General features: G+C 45.8%; 1 protein-coding gene across 1 annotated transcript in view; it reads right to left on the bottom strand.

Moving 5' to 3' along the window:
* The window catches only part of RGS7BP (regulator of G protein signaling 7 binding protein), a 775,003-nt gene that overhangs the window by 129,473 nt on the left and 622,221 nt on the right, over positions 1 to 23,309 (bottom strand). Inside the window, exon 5 of the mRNA XM_086960688.1 lies at positions 17,006 to 17,076. Coding sequence (XP_086816814.1) covers positions 17,006 to 17,076 — 71 coding nt within the window. The remainder of the gene's footprint in view (positions 1 to 17,005; positions 17,077 to 23,309) is intronic.

Genomic DNA, 23,309 nt, shown 5'->3' with positions numbered 1-23,309 from the left:
TTCTTGGCCAATCCAGGGAGATAAAAATGCCTTGGGCTTGTTCTTGGCAAAGCTTCCTCAGCACCTGAGGAATCAAAGGTATGGAAGGGAACGCGTAGAGAAGTTGAGAGCCCCAATACAACTGAAACACATCCCACAATGCTCCCTGCATTGGATATTTGAGACTGCAGAGCAACGGGCAGTGCGTGTTCTCGTGAGCGGCAAATAGGTCCAACCGAGGAAACCCCCACATCCTGAAAATGTGATAGACGACCTCTGGATTAAGACACCACTCGTGATCAGCCGAAGAATGCTGACTAAGACTGTCCGCACGCACATTCAGCACCCTGGCCAGATGATTTGCAATAGCATAAATCTGATGGTCCTGAGCGCAGGACCAGAGTTGCATAGCCACTCTGCAGAGATGATACAACCCTACTCCTCCCTGTTTGTTGATGTACCACATTGCAGTAGTGTTGTCCGTCAGGACATGAATTGACTGGCCACGAAGGGAGGGAAGAAAGGCCTTGAGAGCCAAATGTATTGCCCACAATTCTAGAAGATTGATGTGAAACAATCTCTCCTCTTGTTGTATTTCTATCTAGGACCCTAATTCGATATTCCCGATTCATGCCCTTGTGCGGTTATAATCAATAATATCCTTACAAAGGCATAAGAATCATATCCATATTCAGTAATAGCCCATGCAGTCCAAAGCACATCACGGCTACTCCTATCGACTCCTAGAAAGCACAACGCGTTATTTAAACAAACCAAGCATCCAGCAGCCCGGGAAATTCCCCCCTGCTTTTGTTTTGATTTGAACAAGAACTCCTGGAGTCCAGCAAGAACTGTTAGTTCTTAGTGACGTCTTATGTCCAACCTTATGTCAAACCCGGCACCTTTCAGGTATAAAATACCAACAGTTGCCTTAAGCAAACACACAGTGGTTTAGAGCAGAGCAGCTATCTACTTGCCCGAGAGCCCAGCTGATGCGAGAGCCCACGGAAGCCGCCCCTCCCCTTTGACACGCTGGAGAAGCTACTTTTTCTCACGCCGAGAAAATCCAGCTCCGGTGTTCCCGAGTCACCCTTGCGGGTTGCTGGGAGATCGAGTCCTGAAGAAAGAGATACCAGACCTCCCACATTCTATTACCAAGGTACGGAGCTGACTAAACCCTTAAAGAGAATTCTTGATTCAGATCCTTGGCAAAAACAATCTTAACCAACTTAACTTAAACTGCTACTTACTTACTCCTTCCCAAGTGTTAGGCTTAGGTCAGGTACATCGGGGTAGGCGTAGTTAGAAGCACCAGTTGAGTACATTAGTCAATGGTTTTATGTATGTATATATATATTTTATCTATTTTAAGTATCATATGGCTAAGAAACCATATCTATGCTTTTACAGTATTATTTCGTAATACTACTTTTACTGTACGCACTTTACTTCATAATAAGTATTGCAATTGTGGCAATTCATTTCTCTTGCATGAGAAAGAAGACTGCTCAATAAATTAACATCTTTTTATTGAAAATGCCCGTCTCTCTATTTCTCTGCACTCTGGTGAATCTAAGTATGCACGGTTGACTGAGTGAAATAGCTGCCTATTGTTTTCACACGACTTTAGAGATACACTTTATCCTGAGGGAGCAAAGTTGTCATGTTTGTACGGTTGTCAGAAGCTAATCCCTTTTTGTCTAATCCGGTGAGTTAACTTTTTCCTGAACATTCGAGAAAGTTTCTAGTGACCTCTGAGCTAGCTGGCGAAACTAATTAAGTCTAATATAGTCAGTAGAGACCTAGTCGACCTCAGTCCTACGTCTACACTGCTGTTTATATTATTCCAATGTGAAGAGCCTATTGGAATATAGGAACTACACTACACTCTGGAGACCAAAAGCCCTTGACCTCCATATCCCCCAGATGAGCTCCTCACCCCAGAGTGGAGGCATCCGTTATCACTGTGGCCACCAGGGAAGGATATTGAAACAACTTCCCTTACCTGGAACACTCCACCATGACAGATCCACTGCAGTGTCTCTGGAGATTCTGACCACTTGCCTGAGATCTCAGTTGTACTAAAACCACTGCCTGCCGAGACACCACTGAAGTGCCCTCTTGTGCCAGGGTGCTTGGTTGACCAACATTATGTAGGAAGCAAACAGACAGGGCAAGCGTAGAACCTTCAGGACTGAAACAGCCGCTCCATCTTGAAACATGGCAATCATAGCCTGGATGTCTAGAATCCTCTGGGGGGGCAGGAAAGCACAACTCACAATAATGTCCAGTACTGCCCCTATGAACAGGTTGTGCTCAGAGGGCACCAGGTGAGATTTGGGTACATTTATCAAACAACCAAAGTCGAACAACAGCCTCACCATCTCTGGCGACTTTGCTTTAAGCAGCCAGTTGCCCAGATAGGGAAAAACAGGTGCTGTAGCGATGAGTCCGCTTTGGTACAAGTTAGAAATGTGGGTCTCTAGTTAGCAGAGGTAGGTACCTTTGTCCAAATAGGGACCCTTGCTTCTAGTCAGGCTAAGAGGGATTTACTCCTAAAATAACTCCTGCTCACCCCCTTGGTAGCTTGGCACGAGCAGACAGGCTTATCTCAGAGGCAGTGTGTAAAGCATTTTTGAACACATACAGTTATACTGTGAAAACACATCAAATGGACACCACACAAGTTTAGAAAAATAAGTAATCTTTATCTAAACCAAAACAAGACCAAACGACAAAAATCCACAATACAGTATTAAAAAATAAGGCTTTCAAATGGTAGAAATAGTTCAGTTCAATGCAAGTTGTAAATGCAACACTTTTCTCACAAAGTACCTGGGATGCGTCACTCAAAGCAAACAAAATGGCTGCAGGGAAGGTGATGCGTCAGTTCCTTACACACAGCGAAGGTGATGCCTTGGTTCCTTCCTTTGGGGGAGGTGATGCGTAGGTTCCTTACTGGAGAAGAGATGATACATCGTTTTCTTACTGCGTGGGGAGTTGATGCGTCTGTTTTTGACTGCATCCCCCAAAGATGCCACAGTCTTGGCGCCTTGATGCGATGTGTCGATTCGGTACGATGCTTTGTGCCGCCGCATAGCAGGCTTGCGTCGGGATCATAGTACCCTGTAAACTGCGCACCTGAGCGGGCGCGCACACTTAGATTTATCTCTGTGCCGAGCCCTACAAACACCGCGCACAACAAAGGATTTCTCTGCACTTGTGAAGTGCTTAATTGAAGCCTTTGAAATGCGGCTGTAGTTATTAAGCTGAGCTGTTAAATGCATTCTTAAAGTTGCGCTTTTGTCTTTAAAATGCTAATCAAGGAAGTTTAAACACCTGGAGTCATGAACCTTCACTGCAGCCCAAGAGTTTTAGGTGAGGCATAACTTGGGAAATATGGCCGTTGTTAGACGTTAACATACTCTGAAAGCAGTAGCAGCTGCCAGCAGGGCTAATTTGTGGGGCAGCGCGCTGGACAATTACAAACATTTTTGGGCAAAATAACTACAAATTGTTTACTACATAAGCACTAGGCGGTGCTATGATATAAAGGTAGTTTGTGGTGTACTTACCTTCTTATGATCAGGTTGAAAAAGTTTGTTGATCAGTCCTCTGCAGCACAACACTAGTTTGCTGATGAGGGTAATCTGAAGATGACAAGCCTGACAACGAGGTTTGTGAACCCTGGCCTTTCACAACAGCCGTGTACACACTAGAGCTCTTTCTGAGGTTCAGAGTTGACATATACTATGAATAGGGCCTTTTCTTAATATATTTTCTTAGGTGGTGGATATTTGCAATCACAGCATTTTTTCTGTATGTTTCGAAATATCTGTAAAAGAAATGTAACAGTCTGGTATTTTGTTTTCTATTTTGATGCTTTTGTCTGCTGACCAGATAAGGTTATTCATGACAAAATCCTTAGGAGTAGATTTTGACAAATAACAGAACTTCAGACAGCATCCATGTACAGTGTCATCAGTCTGCAACTACTGATGCGTGTGAGGAAGTCTGCAAGGAATGGGCTCAGAGAAATGTTTTATATTTAAGGGCTGTCCCTCTGGGACTGTTCTGCCTCTGGCTCCTTAAATCATACTAACTGTTTCACCCCAGGCTCTGCATTTCCCTATGGAGCCCATGAGGGCTACCCCTTCCGGTCCCTGCCTGGGAGGTTGTGTGGGGTTGGGTCAGGATGTGCAGTGGTGAAGTGACTAGCAGAGGTCTCAAGCTTCCCAGGTACATGTGTAGTGGCGCATCAAGGATGGTTTCTGCTTTGCATTCTGTGACCTGCAGTGCTATATATCCTATCATTGCTTCAAGACTGCAAGTCCTAGAATTCAAACAAAAACCATAGAGGAGCTGAGCTACTCATTTATAGTCCTGGGATGCTTGGGATCCCTGGAAGAAGGTGGAAGGGAAAAGGCTACAAGAGCACACTACTGCATAAGTATGCAAAGCATTACGGGTGGCACACTTCTTCCCTTTTAGTAACATCTCAAACACCTCTGGTGATACCAGAATCACAAACCAACCCCAAAAAATTACGTCTCCCCCTCAGACTCTGAGCTGTTGCTTGGCTCCAAGTTCACTTTACGCTCTGTGTTCACCCACAGTCACAATCTCACCTCAAAATTCGTCCTCTCCTCATTATTACAGACTTTTCTAACCCCCTACTCCCTTCTGCTGCCAAGTGGTACCCTGTGACACATTTATCTCAACCACTAACAAAATGTAAATGAAAACTTACCTGGCGCCACATCTTGCCGCCTCAGTGCTCTTCTGCTCAAAGGCTTCCAGATTCCCCATGTGCCAATCCAGACGATGCTCTCATGCTGAGTGTATAACATTGTTCTGCATTCTGTCAATCAACTGTTGTTTTTGCATTTGTCACCCCGAGTGGGATGGGTATGCTCAGACGTGAGTCCCATGCTCTCCACACCACTAGAGTCAAGCTATCTTAGCTGAAGACGGCTGATAGCCAGAAACCGGTCCTAGGATGCTTGATTCCGGTCCAGGAAAGACATGGCGTGGCAGTTCGGGCTGGACTGTTTCCATGAGGCACAGGGTCAAGGCTGATTTGCATACAGCCATGTCTGAACTGGGGTGGTGTGGAGTGCAAAAAAACAATGGATTTAGGCCCAGATTTCTGTACTGGGGTGAGTGTATGACATTGTTCTGCATTCTGTCCATCGCCTGTTATTTTTGCATTTGTCACCAAGAGTGGGGTGGGTATGCTCAGACGTGAGTCCCATGCTCTCCACACCACTGGAGTCAAGCTATCCTGGCTGAAGACGGCTGATAGCCAGAAACCGGTCCTAGGATGCTTGATTCCGGTCCAGGAAAGACATGGCTTGGCAGTTCGGGCTGGACTCTTTTAATGAGGCACAGGGTCAAGGCTGATTTGCATATGGCCATGTCTGAACTGGGGTGGTGTGGAGTGCAAAAGAAACGATGGATTTAGGCCCAGATTTCTGTACTGGGGTGAGTGTATGATATTGTTCTGCATTCTGTCCATCAACTGTTCTTTTTGTATTTGTCACCCCGAGTGGGATGGGTATGCTCAGACGTGAGTCCCATGCTCTCCACACCACTGGAGTCAAGCTATCCTAGCTGAAGACGGCTGATAGCCAGAAACCGGTCCTAGGATGCTTGATTCCGGTCCAGGAAAGACATGGCTTGGCAGATCGGGGTGGATGTTCCCATGAGGCACAGGGTCAAGGCTGATTTGCATATGGCCATGTCTGAACTGGGGTGGTGTGGAGTGCAAAAAAACGATGGATTTAGGCCCAGATTTCTGTACTGGGGTGAGTGTATGACATTGTTCTGCATTCTGTCCATCAACTGTTGTTTTTGCATTAATACTATTGCCCAGCATGAGTGAAGCACTGTTAATCGGCAGAGTGGCCTAGTTTCTCGCTCCCAGAGGGACTAAGAGCCTGTGGCTAGAGACAGGGCTTTAAGTGGGATGAAAAAACTGGGGGGTCTCTCAAAGGGGTGAAGCCACTGAAATTAGGGGCGTGGCTTTAACACACTTGCTAAAAATCTGTGTTTAGCCTAGTGTGTAAGACTTGTATTTTGGTGTTTCTGTCATTGCATCCAGATATGTGAGACAAGTAACATCAAACCTACAAAAGTAAGGACTATTGGCTTTGTCAGTGGTTATTAGTTGCATAAGATAAATAAGCTGCAACTATGGCTCCTTACATATAATATTGAAAAAGCTTTCAATTAAAGCCCTGGTGACCCTACCACAATGTTGCTGCTCTTGCGTTTTCAGAAAGGGAAGGGAAATCCAGAAAGAAAATGATTCTCATTAAAGGATTTCCCTTCCCCCACAACGCTCACCTGGCATTCCGTCATGCTGTAACTTCTCCACTAGTGAGAAGACCGAGGTGATAGCTGGCTCGAAACGGGTCTCTATCTGGCTGTTTTGCGCCCTGGCACTTTTATCCTGACTGCAGTGACAGCAAGCTGCTGTCACTGCAGTCCGGTAAAAAAACGGAGAGCCTATGCCAGGGCTCAAAACAGAGCCCGATAGAGACCCGTTTCGAGGCCCCCTTTAAAAAACTGCCGGTGCTCCGACCCCTTGAGACCCGGCACACTTAAAGCCCTGGCTAGAGATCAGAGCCCACGCTTGCTGTATCTCCATTCAAGAGCCTGGAGATATCTATGTGCGCATGATGGTTTGGCCGTCTCTTATACAGCCGGCCAAATATTCATGCGCACTTGCAGTGCCCACCACTCCTCCAAGTCCCTGCCGTTGTGAGACGATGGCCCACCCTCAAGACTCGGCTCCGGCATGAAAAATAAAATGATAATAAAACTGCTTTATTCTCATTTTATTTTTCATGTTGTTAATGTGTAGGCAGAGGCAGTGGGGTGACGCTCCTCTGCCCTAATGGAGGAGTCGCTGCTGTCTTGAAGTTGGGGCACACATTCATCATTTAGGTGGCGTACACCAGTAACATCTCAGAGGCTGAAACTTCATAACTAAATGAGAGCCATAAGTTTTGGATGCTGTTAGTTTTAACACTCACCTGCTAACAGGGTTTTGTGTTTTCATTGCTGAAACTTCACATGTTTTAAAGGGCAACGTGGATAGAAATTGTGAAGCACTTGCTGATGTGCCAGGGGCCCAAATCTGGAGTATACCATCAGGTAGCTCCTAAGTTAAAGTGTGAGTCAAAGCTCCTCTGATTTTCACTGTTGCAGATTTTCATAGTTTTAAAAATAATCGCTACAATTAATCCTCACAGTTTTACTACTTAGGTAATTCTGTTTTCAGAGTCCTCTATCCAAAGTAACGAAAAGGTTACAGAGAGGAGTACCACATTCCTATTGCCATACAGTCAGGGCCACTGGAATTGTGTGGCCAGGGAAGACCAAATTAAGTGTCAGCATGAATTTAATTATGCAATACTAACACGCAAATTATGCTGCACATTGCAGCACATTTTGTGATAGAATTGCTTCCTTATTTTGGTATTTTTTGCACTGTTTAACACTGTCTGGAAAAAGGGATCACCTCATTAATGTCAGCTCAACACCCAAAACAGCAATAAGCAACATAAAGGGGACCAGTCAACTTTTGCAAAGGGCCTTCCACTTTTTGACAACATGCTTGCCGCGTTTTTAGTAACTTATTATCTGTTTGCGCTAGAAACATAAACCTTTTAGATGCATGAATGCAAGGATGAGTAACAGAATTCATGTATGATGACTTATTCTGTACCTAAACCCATTAATGACTAAAAAGGCACTTTCATATATAAGCCACACTTATTGACATTGCCAATGCTTGTTATCAACTTTCAAGTGATAGCTAGTCGATTTTCCTAGTTGCACTTCTCATCACTCGGTTGCGCACACAAGCAAGAAACATGTGCACACAAACATTCTGTTGCCGCACACAAGAAAGAATAATTACAGGGAACATTGGTCGGGATTGGTGCAGGGATCTCGGACTTCAGAGATGTATGTATGTATGTATGTATTGCGATTTATATAGCGCACGTATCACCCGAAGGCATCAAGATGCTTGCTTAGGAAACCCGTCCTGGTATTCCCCTGTGTAATACCCCGGCAGGGTATCCGCAAGGTGAAAGCCAGGCATCCCGCCGCGAGGGGCCGTTGTGGAGATTAAGCAAGCTATTGCCCAGAGTCGCAGAGTGTGAACCCGTGAATCGAGTAGGTACCGGAGCGAGAATTGTCGAGTCCATGGACATTTTTTTAGGACTCAAGACCCCGCCGAGCCGGGAATTGAACCCTGGTCCCGGGCTGACCTCTGCTTCCAGGTCTGCCTCCTCTAACCAGTGAGCCACACTTCTCGTTGCACCCAATGCGTTGTGCAGCGATTTCTCGAGCCGCGGCTGGTGCTATGACAGTTTCTTCGGCGATGCGTCGGAAAACAGGTGCGGATGCGTGACAGTTCTTCGGTGTTGCATTGATTTTCCAGCTCCCAGGGACAAACAGCCTCTAGAGGTTCTAAAGAGCAGCAGGCACCTCTTTGCAAGTTGGAATTCCCAGCAAGGAAATTCAGGAGAGCTGGTGGAGAAGCCTTTGTGTCCCTGAGACTTCAGAACAGGAGGCAAGCTCAGTTTCAAGTCCTTGGAGATCTTTTCTTCAAGAAGGCGACAAGTCCTTGTTCTCCTTTCCTTGGCAGCAAGTAACCACTGCAGGCCAACCCCAGCCAGCAAACAGCGCAGGGGCAGTATTCCTCCTCAGCTTATTCGGGTCTTCTCCTTGGCAAAGGATCCTCTTCATTTCCCAGAAGTGATCTAAAAGTCTGGGGTCTGGGCCCCCTTTTTATACATCAAAATCCTTTGTTTTCTAAAGGCAGAGAGTGTCTGTACCCAGCCAAAACCAGTTCTGTGGGGCACTTTGCAAGTGCACAACAACCTCCTTTGTCAGTGTAAGCCCTGGCTCCAGACACACCACAGGGGGCAGAGCCGTCATTGTGGAAGGTAGGCATAGCCCTATTCAGGTGAAGGTGCTACTCCTCCCACCACTCCAAATGCAGACCAGGCCTATTCAGCCAAGTCCTGACTCATCAGACTTCTGAAGCCGCTGCCCTTCTCCAACCCTGTCATCCCGAAGCCAGACATGAAATACACAAACCTAGCAGAGGCACACTGGATGGTTAGGCAAGAAAATACCTACTTTCTAAAAGTGGTATTTTGAAACACAGAATGTAAAAATCACCCATACTAAAAGATGCATCTTAACATTCTGAGTTCAGGCATACTAAACTTTATTTTCCTATCTTGTTACCAGGGTTAGTAAGGCTTATAAGATGTTATAAGCAAAGCACCCATTCTATCCTATAAGAACAGATAGCCTTGCGATAGTGAAATGCTTCCAATTTCGTTTTTCACTATCAGGACATGCCACACACACCAGAGCATGTCCTACCTTTCATCACTTATACTGCACCCTGCCCACAGGGGTACACTGGGCCTCCTTTAGGGGTGACTAACATGTAAGAAAAGGGAAGGTTAGGGACTGGCAAGGGTATGCACTTGCCAAGTCGACATGGCAGTACCAGACTGCACACAGGTTCTGCAATGGCAGGCCTGAGTTACATTTACAGGCTGCTTGTGTGGGTGCTGCAGGCTCACCTGCAGAATGTGATTTACAGGCCCTGGGCACACATAGGGCATTGTTCTAGGGACTGACTAGTAAATCATATATGCCAGTCACATAATCATTAATCCATAAACACACTTTACACAGAGAGCATATACACTTTAGCACTGATCAGCAGTGGTAAAGTGCCTAGAGTCATAAGGCCAACAAAAACAGGTCAGAAACAATACAGGAGGAAGGCAAAAAGTTCTGGGATGACACTGCAAAAAGGGCCAAGTCCAACAGTACTGAAAAGTCTAGAGCCATCAAAAGGCAAATCCAAAAGTGTTGCCTGAACATCAGGAGAGAATCCCAGCCTTCTCAGTCAGGCGTGCCTCCTAGTTGCCACTGAAGAACCCATCACCCTAGCAACAGAGTCAGCCGAGCCTAGATTGAATAAACTAGCAGGCCACAGCTTGAATGTCCGACAGCACCTCTCCAAAGTGGCACTGTACATCCTCTGGGAGCGTAGGGATCACCTCCTTGGCGAATCCTTCAACACATGGATGTAGCGACCCAGTAGGCATGTTGCATTTGTCGACTTTAAAGCCCTACTGGCTGATGAAAAAACTTTTTTCGCTGATGGTTTCTTCTTTTTTACATCCCTGTCCTCAGGTGTGGACGGAACAGCGCCTGAAGATTGCTTCGAAGAGCATGATATCTGAACCACTAAGTTCTCAGGAGAAGGGTGCCTAGATAAAACAGCTGGACACCCAGGCGCAACTTTGTACCACCTTGCACTGATCTCGACACAACTGGGGCAGACATAGGCTGTGCCATACTGCTAGAATGGGTTCCTATAAAGCCTCAATAAATGGGAGCAGAAGCTCTATAACCAATGAAGAAGAGTGAAGAACCTCTGTCAGGATGTTCGATTTGATCTCTGTTGTGGGCAACTGCAAGTCCTGAAGATCAGCCACCTTCCTGATGACTGAGTGGTAGGAAGAGACCTCCTGTGCACGAAGACTCTAAGGAGAAGAGAGTTCCCACTCTGGCGACGCATCCAGCGCACTAGCTTCCTGAAGCCCTTCAAACTCATGCTTGGGATCCACTATTTCCATTTTCTCAGCCTCTTCCTAGTGCTCCTGGAATTCCTCCTCCTCTAGAAGCTTCTGTGCCTCCCTTCTTGACATTATCTTGGGTATTGTATTGGCATCAGCAGTGTCCGTGACTTTGGAGCCGGCGTCGATGAAAATCCTTCAGGAAAGGCCGGAGGCACCGCACGAAGTCGAGACGGCACCGGACTGGAACCCGACGGCGCCACAGATTTATCCACCCTTCCCTCCAGGGAAGGTATAGTTGTCGAGAACCTCAACAATGGGAGAGGCCAATACAGGATCATCAGCATGCATAAATGGCATAAAAGGTGCCTGGGCATAATGAGGAGGTAAGCCCATGTTGAATGACAGCGGTCTCACTGGGCCAACAGGCGCACCACAAGGGTTGGCCTTCCTGGCAAACATGCCATACATCGCATTTAAGAAATGCGAAGGAACTGTACATGGAGGCAGAAAACGTCGGTACAGATCCGGTACCACCTGCTCAGGAACAGCCCGAGGTCATAAGGCTGGATCTGGCTGCAGCGCCGGAGACACCGGAGCCAGGGGAGGAGTGTTCGGAGGCAAAAGCGATACTTTCCTAGGTGTCGGAGATTCCCTCATAGTCGTAGAATGAGCCAGAGTCACGTGAGGTGAGGAAAGCGATATCTCATCTTTCGTGTGACAACACAAAGCTGGGGACCCTGACTACGGCAACTTGTCCTTAGAAGAGCGACGTCTAGAGCCATGATGCAGCTTCTTCTTGTGCTTCCTCAATGACTTTGAGGTGTGCGGAGTCGGCAACTTGGACTTCGACCTTGTTCTTCTCCGACCCCTCTTCTGCTTCTTCGCCCTGGCCATGAACAGTTTCCCTTCCCTCTCCTTGAAAAGTGATGAGAAGGTACCACTTGGTGGGTTGACCTTTGTCACACTCCACCGGAGAGAAGAGCTTGCATTAAGCCCTAGGAACATACCCTACATGCCTCATGGGAGTAGAATGGAGGGCAGACCCTGTTGTCAGACTTGCCTCAAGGTGCGTCTCCTGTGTTTGCAACTAGGTGTATCCTTCTGTCCTCCCTGGTCATCCCACCAAGTGGTACCTTCTCACCACAAAATTGATAAGAACGGAGCCCCTCTCATTGGTACTGATGAATGCCACAGACCCACCTGGGTCAAGCGGCAGAAACATGTTGACCACCTTCACTATGGTGAGGGGACAATAAATTCCCCCATCTCACGTCCACCTTTTTAATACCATATAGCTACCCATCATATTAAAATGTATTTGGTAACTGTGATGGTTTTTACTTCACTCACTTTTTATGGGCCCCCCTCAGTTTAGAAGGGCCTCCCTGTCGTCAGGTGTTGGGCCGCCCTCTACCAAACAGAGTTTCTAGTGGGTGAGGACTGCTGATGATGAAGCATGACACCTGGTGGTGTGTGAGGCCAGTCCTTCACTTTTTGTGAGATGTCCACACTCACAATTCAGTTTTAGAGTACCTTCGGTCACTGTACTGGGAGCGGCCCCATTTGTGTTGAACATTTCGTGTTGGAGGCTGGCCTGCTCCTAGCGCCCGCACCTCTAGTTCCCTCCCCCAGGATTCCCATGGGGATAGTGTGGTTTCTAGGTCCTTGGGATACGTTACAGCAGGGACTCTTCAGATAAGTGCTCAGACATGGTCCTTGAGAGATATTACGGCAGGAATTTTTGAGGGCAGACAAAAGGGTAAGAAATTGTCAGTGCTTAGCTGGCACAGCATTTGCAGCTCAGGCATGGCCATGGGGTCACTAACGCCAGATATTCAGAAGCAAGTTGAAGCCTCTAAGCCACGACCTGCTGTACCAAGTAAGTGATAGGAGTAGAGCTGTCACAACAGTTGTAAGTTATGGTTATTATTATGCAATAAATTATAGGATGTGCACAGATTATCCTGTTACAAAAATGCCTTCTATTGACATCCAAGATAAGCCAGAAATTAGCTTGTTGATGACCAATGCCATCCCAACAAGTGTGTGTACCAACTTATGATGTGAATAAACTGCAGCCGTTCTAACACCCCAAAGAAGGTCTTGGTACACATAATTGATGGGAAGGAAAGAACAGCGGGAGGGCTCATGAGTCGCTCGCACAGCTAGGGAGGGTGGGGTAGAAGACAGTCTTAGGCAAGGAACTGAGTGCTGGTCACGGTATAGGATCCTCATTGCCACATGCCTGGCTCTCTGCCTACCTCCTTTCCACCCTGAATCTGCCCCCTGATTGCTGGTTTAAGCAGACAGCTGCAGATACCTGCAAGAGGAAGGCCTGGAACCGGATCTGGAGCTAGGCAGCTTGCAACTGTTCAATACTGACCAGCCGAAAGAAACGCCTTTGGCCAGTCTGAAGACAAAAGGGTTTTTAATTTTGTTCCCATTGTAATTTCAGACAGATTTGAGCTACGAAAGTTATGAGCCATGTTTAATGTAAACTCGTTGCTATTTTTTTTTGTTTCAAAAGGGAAAAAAACTTAGAATAAATAACAAGCATTGGCAAAGCCAAAAGGTCTCAACAATGCGATATCTATTGACTCGGTAAAAATGTTTAGCCATGTTACACAGCAGCGTGGCTGTTCTGCAACATGGCTGAAAGTAAAGAAATGAAAGCGCCAGCACTGACATTGCCATAGAGCTTTTATTTTCTTTACTTGCTGCGCAATATGCCTAAAAACATTGATAAAGCCAATAGAACTCGCATAGGCAAGACCTATTGACTTTGCCAATGCTTTTTCCTGTTTGTGACAGCTGAGCCTTCCTTGGTCACAAACAGGTAAAAACAGTTTTAGGCAAATCAATTCTAAGGCACGGCCGTCTGAGACTGCACCAGGATTGTGCCGTTCTGCTGCTTATAAATGAGGTGGGGGCTCTGAGAAGCAGGCCCGGTAGTAGAAGGCGGGCCAGGTGGGCCAGGCCCACCAACGGAAGATCCTGGCCCACCCAAGGCCATCCAGAAGTGGAAAAGAAGGTCCACATACCGTGGCAGACTTTCTTGCTGGGGCGCACAACTCAAAAGGCCGCTACAGCTTGAGTGTGACTCAGCAAGCCACAGAGTCTGGCCTGTCCATTGTCATGGGCAGAATGGCCATGGGCCGGCTGAGGAGGCACAGCATTGTGCATCTCCTCCCATCCCATACCTCGGGAGCTGCTTATGCTTTTGAGCACCACAATTAACAAGTCTTAGGTGGGGTACATTGACTTGCAGCAGGCCGCAACATTCGGATAGTAAAGCTGAGGGGGAGTTGAGGAATTCGATTTTGACAAAGTTGCAAATAGGACAAAGATGCAGTAAAAAAATAATGCACCCTCTATGTTAGGGCAAAAGGAGAGGTGAGAGCAGTGCAGAGATTAAGAAAGAGACAGATACAATAGAAAATAAGAGACAGCATGGGGAGTAGGGACAAACAGTGGGGGAGAGGAAAGAGCGAGAAATGATTGAGAAGAGAGGAAAGAGGGTAGAGCAGAGGGAAATAATTATTAATTAAACATTGAGGAAGTCTCTGGTGATTAATGATCCTGCTGAAGAGCAATCTTTTATCTGTTTGAAGTTTTGAAATGCAGATAAACTGTAGTTCATGTGGACAACTCAGTGGGTTACTGCCTTTTTTACAGAGATCCATTTGTTACTTGCAGTTCAGAGTTTACAGTCCTAACATAGGACAGTGACCTATGAATTGCCATCAAAGAGTTCATACAAACCTGAATGGTATAATTAAAATTTCTTTTTTTGGTGTGTGTGTGTGTTGTGATATTGTTTACATTTCCACAGTCTTTGATTATTCTAATGTTGCCATAAAGAGTTTGTTTGGGCATATACACATTTTAATCAGTAAAGTCAACCCCCTCAGCCACTGGGGTATGCTTTAAATCTTGTGTTTGTGCTTCTCCAGAACTAACCCTCTTAAAACATACTGCCCACCAGTATGAATGACATGTGATTCCTACACCGGGTAATCCACATTGGCTTATGTGGCATTCCCTAATGGCTGATTTACATACTTGTATGATTCATTGTCTTTGCATAATGTGTGTATGATAAAAAGTACTATGAAACCCTATACTACGAGTAGCGATATACAACAAATGAAATGCATAAGAGAGAAGGGTTATGGTGAGGTGAGGGGCACTGTTGGAGGTTGGCAGTGAGGGAATCTGAGAAGGAGGTCTTGAGGGGCTACGGAGAGATGAGGGGCACTGTTGAAGGTTGGCAGTGAGGGAATACGAGGAGGAGGTCATGGGGGGGTGCTACGGAGAGATGGCACTGTTGGAGGGTGGCACTGAGGGAATCCGATGAGGGGGCCATGGGAGAGGGGCTATGGAGCGATGAGGGGCACTGGTGGAGGGTGTCAATCACTTAACCTGAGGAGGTGGTCATGGGGTGTAGGGAGGGCCACTGAGAGATGAGGGGCACTGGTGAAGGGTGGCAGTGAGGGCATCCGAGGAATAGGTCATGAGAGATAGGGGCTTTGGAGAGATGAAGGGCACCGGTGGAGGGTGGTAGTGAGAGAGTCTGAAGAGGTCATGTGGGGGGGAGCCTACGGAGAGATGAGAGGCACTGGTGGAGGGTGGTAGTGTGGGAGTCTGAGGAGGAGGTCATGGGGTAGGGGCTTTTGAGGGATGAGAGCACTGGTGGAGGGTGGTAGTAAAGATATCTATGGAGAAAGAGGTCAGTGGTGGGGCACCAATAAAGACTTTTGCACCAGAGCTAAAGGCAGCCCTGTCATGGCCTTTCTGTTTTTATTTATTTAATTAGCAGTCGGGTCATTTGGGCCACTGTGTAACGTATTCTAAAGTGTGTGCTAATTAAATTTACCGTTATCTTCAATGTTTTAAGTTTGAGGGTGATTTTCAATTTTTTTTACAGGGAATAGTGAAAAAGGAGCAGGATAAGGTGCACAAGAGATGAATGGTAGAAAATTGATAATCAGGCCTGGAAGGGAGTGCGCTGCAGAGTCCGTGGTCAGGTAGAGGTAGTAATGAAGAGAGAGTCTCTCTGGAGCCTGGCAACGAGGGAGGCTGAGTAGTGTTACTTGCATGATACTCCCACCTCACAAACCTCCTCATCCCATCAAATAGACCTTACATGGGATGCATTTAAAAAAGAAAAATGAAACTTTTCAGTTTCATTTTTTAAGAGTAGGCAGTGGTCTGTGGGACCACTGCCTGCTCTTAAATAATATTTTCGCATCCATTCACAAACGGGAAGGGGTCTCCTGGCGACTACTTCCTCTTTCAGAGTGGCTGACCACCTACTTGAAGTAGGTGGTAAATTGCAAGTGTTTTGCAATTGCAATTGCGGTCGCAAAACAATGATACATACAAATGTTGCTCAGTATTAGGGCGGGATGCCCTTGGAACGCCACTTCCTAATACCGTCTTACACAATAGCGATTGTACATGCGGGCAGGGCAGGGCTAGGCAGGAGTGGTGTGCCCACTCCTGAGTGCGCAAAGACTGTTTAGCCACATAAACTCCTGGCTAGGCAGCGTCCTGACCAATCACAGCCCTGCTTGCAGCTTTGCTATTGGCTAAGGGGAAGGAGCCTGGCTGCCTGCTTCCTGTTCCTTTTAAATGAATATTATTAAATGAAACCCCCCACTCGACCTACCCGCGTGACCCCCCGCCCAACCCACCACCCACTCCTCCCGTCACGCGAGTCATGCCAGCTGTGACTGCCGCAGTGGCCCACCCGAATGCACCCTTGGCCCACCCAAAAAAATATTCTTGGAGCCGGGCCTGCTGAGAAGTAGGCATAGAAGATGTTGACCGATGTATAGAGGATGTCCGCTTTTGCCTACCTCTAAATAATCCTATAAGTCACACCTTAATACTGACATTTAAGCCACAAATGTTTTCAGTATGCGAGTCTGTCTGAAGTACACAACACCCTGATACATGGTGTGCCTGGCGCAGAGCACCTCATAAATTCTTATATTAAGTAAAAATGTAGTGGATCACACCATGCATTATAAACTTCTTCCAAAAGAACACTTGTTACAGTAACATATTTCAATAGCCTTTATACACTCCTCACTGTGGCAGTTGTTCCAATAGTCAGAACATTCAGTTTCTGAGAAGGCAAGCCTTGCTGCCAGAAAGCTATTAACAGAGGAGGAAGTTCACTTTATCTCGGCACGTCCTTCCCATCAAACTCCAGGCCTGCCTATAAAAGGCATTGTTGCTGTGCTCCAATAACAAGAGCTCTTTCTTTCCTGCGGGCGAATTCATACAAACACTACTGCAAGCTCGAGGACGTAAACGCCAGTCTCCTGCAGAGGATTTTGCGGCCGGCGCTCTATCTTGATATTAAAAATACAGACAGCAGGACTTACCTTGGTTCTTCAGTGGTAAAGGCATGGTCTCCCTGAGCTTACTTAAAAGGTTTTTCATTTCTCTCATATCTCTGTAGGAATGAAAAGTAACATAATTACTGCACTGCAAATAGTCCCACACACTTCAGGAATAATGACAGATGATCTGGAAAAGGGGAAAGCAGACTGCCAGTAGCACTTAAGATTATATAAATCTGACTCTTCCTTTGATGCCCTTATCTGCTTTAATGTAAAATGGCGGTCGTGCTGAATATTAATGCATGTACCAATGTGCCATTCACAGTTGTTCTGTACCCCTGCTTCACACATGCAACAAATGAGCATACTTATATCCACAAGGTCGGATTTAAAAAGTCAATTACGACAGTCAACCCACGTTTATGGCTAAAAATGGCTCCATTTACGCCGATAGCGAACTTTTGCCCTTGAATTGCTCCCAGGTATTCTCATGCAAGAATCGAGTGTGAAAGGGCCCAGACTGGCATGCCTGCAATTTACTAATTTCTTGGGGACAGAGTGGTGCACAAAACAATGCAGAACCTGCAGGGCCAGGGTAGATTCACACAAGTGCCACCGGTGCTTAATATAGAATTAACCTTGTTTTACAATTATTAAGACAAATAATAAAGATTGAAATCTTGTATGACTGGTATCATATGTCACGGAACTGGGCCTTATTAGTTTTTTATGTCACGTCATTCCAGATGAGGATTTTGTCAATAATCTTTTACAGATTTAAGTTTAGGACAGCTCCATGTTTTTGTTAAAAAATGTAATGAAGTTTTTCAATGAATCAATGTTACATTACATAGTGTTCAATAAGGATCACTTCCTATGAAATATAATGTAGTCAAACACAAGTAAAGAGGTCAGTTTTAGTGAGCCCCTATTATCTTAAAGCTCTTAGTCTCATTGATTTTGCTGAGACAAGTTAACATTACCTCAGTTTTCTAAGTAGGATTAGACTAGGAGGGGGAGAGCAAAGTAAAGCGCACAAGCATTTGACATGAGTAAGCAGTTAAGTAGACAGGAGGGGTATGTTGGGTAGGTGGAGTCTACAACTGACCACCCACCAAAGAGACTGCATTTTGAACAGGAGAGGAAGCATTTTGAGAGGGGGACAATGCATTTTCAGCAGGGGGCCTCTCCGTCGTAAGTACTTTAAGGAATATGCTACTTACCAGTATGCATCTGTTCTTGGCATAGAGGGCTGCAGAGTGGTACATTATGAATAGATCGCCATCTGGTGTTGGGCTCGGATGATTGCACTTTGTTTTTCTCTTGGAGAGTCTTTTGTATCTTGGTGACTCCTCCTTTGGTTGGTAGTGCGCATGGGCATCGGCTCCATCTTTAGATTGTTTTGCCATAGTAGGGTTAGATGGAGTAGTATGATAGAATACAGACAGGAATTCCCATGTAAGTGTATCTAAATAAGATAATGTTGGAACAGACACAGGTTTCCGGGGAGGCTGGGAGGGCATGTACCACTCTGCAGCCCTCTATGCCAAGAACAGATGCATACTGGTAAGTAGCATATTCCGTTTGAGGCATATGGGCTGCAGATGGTACATTATGAATAGACTATACAGCAGTTCTCTCCCTAGCGGTGGTCGCCCGTGTCTGTTGCAACTGTCTGAAATAAAGTCTTTAATACAGCTTGTCCCACTCTAGCTTGTTGTATTGTGTGCACATCTACACAATAGTGCTTTGTGAAGGTGTGCGGTGTAACCCAGGTAGCTGCTTTGCATATGTCATCTAGTGGAATGTTTCCCAAAAATGCCATAGATGCTCCTAGTTTACGTGTAGAGTGAGCTCTAGGAGGAACAGTTAATGTTCTCTTTGCTTTTAAGTAGCATATTTGAATACATTTTACAATCCATCTGGCAATGCCCGCTTTAGAGATGGGATTGCCCTTATGTGTAGGAGAAAACGCAAGAAATAGCTGTTTTGTCTTTCTGAAAGTTTGTGTTCTTTCTATATAGTACAATATTGCCCTTCTGACATCCAATGTATGTAGGGCCCTTTCCGCTACCGTTTGTGGTTTTGGAAAGAAAACCGGTAATTCCACTGACTGATTGATGTGGAATGCAGAAATTACCTTTGGTAGGAATTTTGGGTTTGTTCTAAGAACCACTTTATTTTGGTGTAACTGCATGAATGGTTCTTGAATCGTAAAAGCCTGCAACTCACTTACTCTTCTAAGTGACGTGATAGCTATGAGGAAAGCCACCTTCCATGTGAGGAATTGTATTTCACACCTATGCATAGGTTCAAATGGTGGCCCCATTAGTCTGGTAAGTACTATGTTGAGATTCCAGACTGGGGAAGGTGGTCGTCTTGGTGGAATGACTCTTTTGAGTCCCTCCATGAAAGCTTTAATTGCTGGTACTTTAAACAGGGAAAGATGTTGCCTGTTTTGTAGGTACACCGCTATAGCTGCGAGAAGAACTCTGATAGAGGTGTATGCTAAGTTACATTGCTGCAAGTGTAGTAAATAGCAAATGATCTGTTTAGTGGATGCGTCCAGAGGGTTGATGTGCTTACTGTTACAGTGTATAGCAAACCTCTTCCACTTTGCTGCATAGCATGCTCTGGTGGTAGGACGTCTTGCTTGTTTAATGATTTCCATACATTCTGGTGGTAAATCTAAATATCCAAACTCTATGACCTCAGGAGCCAGATCGCTAGGTTCAATTGTTTGGGATCTGGGTGCATTATTTCTCCATGGTTCTGTGTAAGATGCATGGGTAATAATCTTAGCTTTTGATGTGGCACCTGTGAGAGTTGTAGTAGCGTGGTGAACCACGGCTGTCTTGCCCACGTGGGTGCCACTAGTATCATTGTCATTGAGTGCTGCTGCAGTTTCTGAACCACTAACGGAATTAGTGGGAGAGGGGGGAAAGCGTAAGCAAATCTGTTGGACCAATTTATCCATAGTGCATTGCCCTGGGACCGTTGGTGTGGGTACCTGGATGCGAAGTTTTGGCATTTTGCGTTCTGATGATTGGCAAACAGATCTATCTCTGGTTGCCCCCATCTTTGGAAGAATGGCTGCAGTATTTGGTCGTGCAGCTCCCATTCGTGTACTTGTTCTGACTGTCTGCTTAGGATGTCAGCTATCTGATTTTGAACTCCTGGTAAGTGTTCTGCTAACAGATAGATCTTTTGAGGAATGGCCCATCTCCAAATGTCCTGTGCTAGTTTGGATAGTTGGAGAGAGTGTGTCCCCCCCTGTTTTTGAATATAATACATTGCAGTCATGTTGTCTGTTCTGATCAGGACTGCCTTGTTTGTTATTTGCATTTGGAAAGCTTTTAGTGCTAGAAATACCGCTAATAGTTCCAGGTAGTTGATGTGCAGTTTCTTTTGCTGCACACTCCACTTCCCCTGCACTGTGTATTTGTCCATATGCGCTCCCCATCCGGAGAGCGATGCGTCCGCTGTTATTATCACTTGTGGAATCGGTTCTAGGATCGACCGTCCTTTGGAAATGTTTGTTGTGTTCCATCACTTCAGAGAGCGATGCGTACGGTCGTCTACCAACACCAGATCTGTAATCTGACCTTGAGCCTGATTCCACTGTGTCGCTAGACACTCCTGTAGTGGACGCATTTGTAGTCTGGCATGTGGTATTAGCAGTATGCAGGAGGACATCATGCCTAACAGTTGCATAAACACTCGTGCTGGTAGTGAGTGTTGTGGTTGAAATCTTTGTATTAACCCGACCATTGTTTGTATCCTGATCGGATTGGGGTATGCTATTGCTCTTTCTGTGTCTATAGTAGCCTCCAGGTATTGCTGAATCTTGTTTGGTTGCAGGTGTGATTTTTTGTAGTTCACCGTAAACCCTAGGTGGTGCAGCAATTGAATTGTCTTCTGTGTGTTGTGAAGACATTCTTCTTGTGACTTGGCCTTTATTAACCAATCGTCCAAGTAGGGGAAGACATGTATTTGTTGTCTTCTCAGGTGTGCTGCCACCACAGCTAGGCATTTTGTGAACACTCTTGGTGCCGCTGTGACCCCGAACGGAAGGACTTTGAATTGATAATGTTGTCCTTCCACTACAAACCTTAGGTATTTCCTGTGGGCTTTGTGAATTGGGATATGAAAGTAAGCGTCTTTTAGATCCAGTGTAGAAAGAAAGTCCCCTTTCTTCAGTAAAGGGAGTACCTGTTGGAGCGTGACCATGTGGAAATGTTCCGAATTTATGTATGCATTGAGAGGTCTTAGGTCTAAGATTGGTCTTAGGGACCCATCTTTTTTGGGGATTAGGAAGTATAGAGAGTATACTCCTGTCCCTTGTTGATGTTTTGGAACCTTCTCTATTGCATGCTTTTGTAGCAGTGCTAGTACTTCTTCCTTTAACAATGCCAGATGATCTTGACTCATTGGACGCTGTTTGGGGGGGATGTTTGGTGGGGTAGCTGTGAGTTCTAGGCAATAACCATGTTGGATAATCTGTCTCACCCACTTGTCTGATGTGATGTTTTCCCAGACAGGTAGGAACTGTGATAGACGTCCACCGACCGGTGTTATGTGGTCTGGGGGAAGTTCTATGAAGTCACTGTTTTGGGGTTGAGGCGTTGCGGTTGTTATTATTTCCGCGGCCTCTACCCTTGTTGTTGTTACCCCTGTAACTACCTCTTGAATTACCTTTGGGTGATGTAGGTGTGAAAGAGGTGGATTGCTGATTTGTTCCTGTATTTTTTGAGCCTCCTCTATAGGTGGATCTACGAAAGGAACCTCTTTGTGTTGGCTGTTGCAATGCTCCCATTGACTTAGCCGTTTCTGTATCTTTTTTCATTTTTTCTAAGGTCTCATCTGTGCTTGAGCCAAAAAGTGTTTTTTGATCAAAGGGTTGGTTCAATAAAGATGTTTGTACCTCCTGTTTGAATCCTGAGATTCTAAGCCATGCATGTCTCCTTAACATGACACTGGTGTTGATGGATCTTGCTGCAGTGTCTGCTGCTTCTAGGGCGCACTTAATGGAAGTATTAGTTATTATCTTTCCTTCCTGTATTAACTGATCTGCCTTTTTCTGATGTTCTTTGGGGAGATGTGTGATGAGTTTTTCTAATTCATCATAATGTGCCCTGTCGTAACGTGCAAGTAGTGCCTGTGTATTGGCTATACGCCAGCTATTTGCCGCTTGTGATGCTACTCTCTTGCCTGATGCATCTATTAATTTTGACTCTTTATCAGGTGGAGGAGCCTCTCCTGTAGATAATGAGTTTGCTCTTTTACGAGCGTTTGAAACTACAAGCGAGTCCAGAGGTACCTGCCCTTTGATAAATATTGGATCCTTTGGAGCCGCCTTATATTTCTTATCAATTCTTGGGTTTAACACCCTAGCCCTCACTGGGTCTTTAAATATTTCTTCTGTGTGACTGAGAAGACCCTTCAGCATAGGAAGAGTACCTGATGTTCTTTGTGCATTAGGTAGCGTCTCTAATAGGAAGTCCTCTATTTGAGGTTCTGTATGTATATCTAGTTTATGATATTTTGCTGCCCTATTAATGAGCTGTACAAACCCTGTGTTATCATCAGGTGGTGAAGGCTTTGAGGGATATAACTCTGGGTCGTTGTCATCATCTGATCCTACGTTATAATTTTCCCATGGGTCATCCTCATCTGGGATAGTTTCATCATCCCCTTGAGGTTCTCCTCCCCTGAATCACTGTCTACATCAGACTGAGGTGTAGATGGTTTTGGTGTAGAAGGTGCAGGAATATTTGGCATAGTGTGAGGAATAGGAGAAGAGGGTGTGACTTTAGGTCGAGGAGAAGTAGGAGGAGTTGTATTTGTCCCTAGTATTCTCTTTTTTGAAGGAAGAGATTTGTCTTCTATCTGTTCATTCTTCCTCTTCTTCGTCACTACTTTGCCAGTTTGCGGATCTATAAACAAAATCTTTTGTTTGGGATCTGTCTGCTGCTCCTGTATCGGTACCGAAGGCCTTGGTTCCGAAAGGTGCTTTTGTTTTCGATCGTCAATGTTCGGTGTTTTCGGCACCGAGTGTTTACTCGATTCCGACTTCTTCGGTGTCGAGTGAGTCTTCGACGTCGAATCATGTTTCTGTTTCGACATGGAATGTTTCGATGCCGAGCTTTCCCTTGCATGAAGCTTCGGCGTCGAAGTCGATGTCGACCGTTTCTCTGATCCGACATGGTGGGAGGCCGAGTGTTTCGGTTTCAGTTTCGGTTTCGTTGCCGGGCCCGAAGGCGGGGCGTCAGAAACTTTTTTCTGCGGTTCGACCGGGCTCGAAGGCGGGGTCGTTACCACACGGGGTCGGTTTTTTGGTAAGGGG

Source organism: Lissotriton vulgaris, chromosome 3_1, assembly GCF_964263255.1.
Source record: "Lissotriton vulgaris chromosome 3_1, aLisVul1.2, whole genome shotgun sequence".
In the NCBI taxonomy this organism is placed as follows: Eukaryota; Metazoa; Chordata; class Amphibia; order Caudata; family Salamandridae; genus Lissotriton; species Lissotriton vulgaris.
Note: the sequence above shows the minus strand (reverse complement) of the source record. Positions and strands in the feature narration are given on the sequence as shown.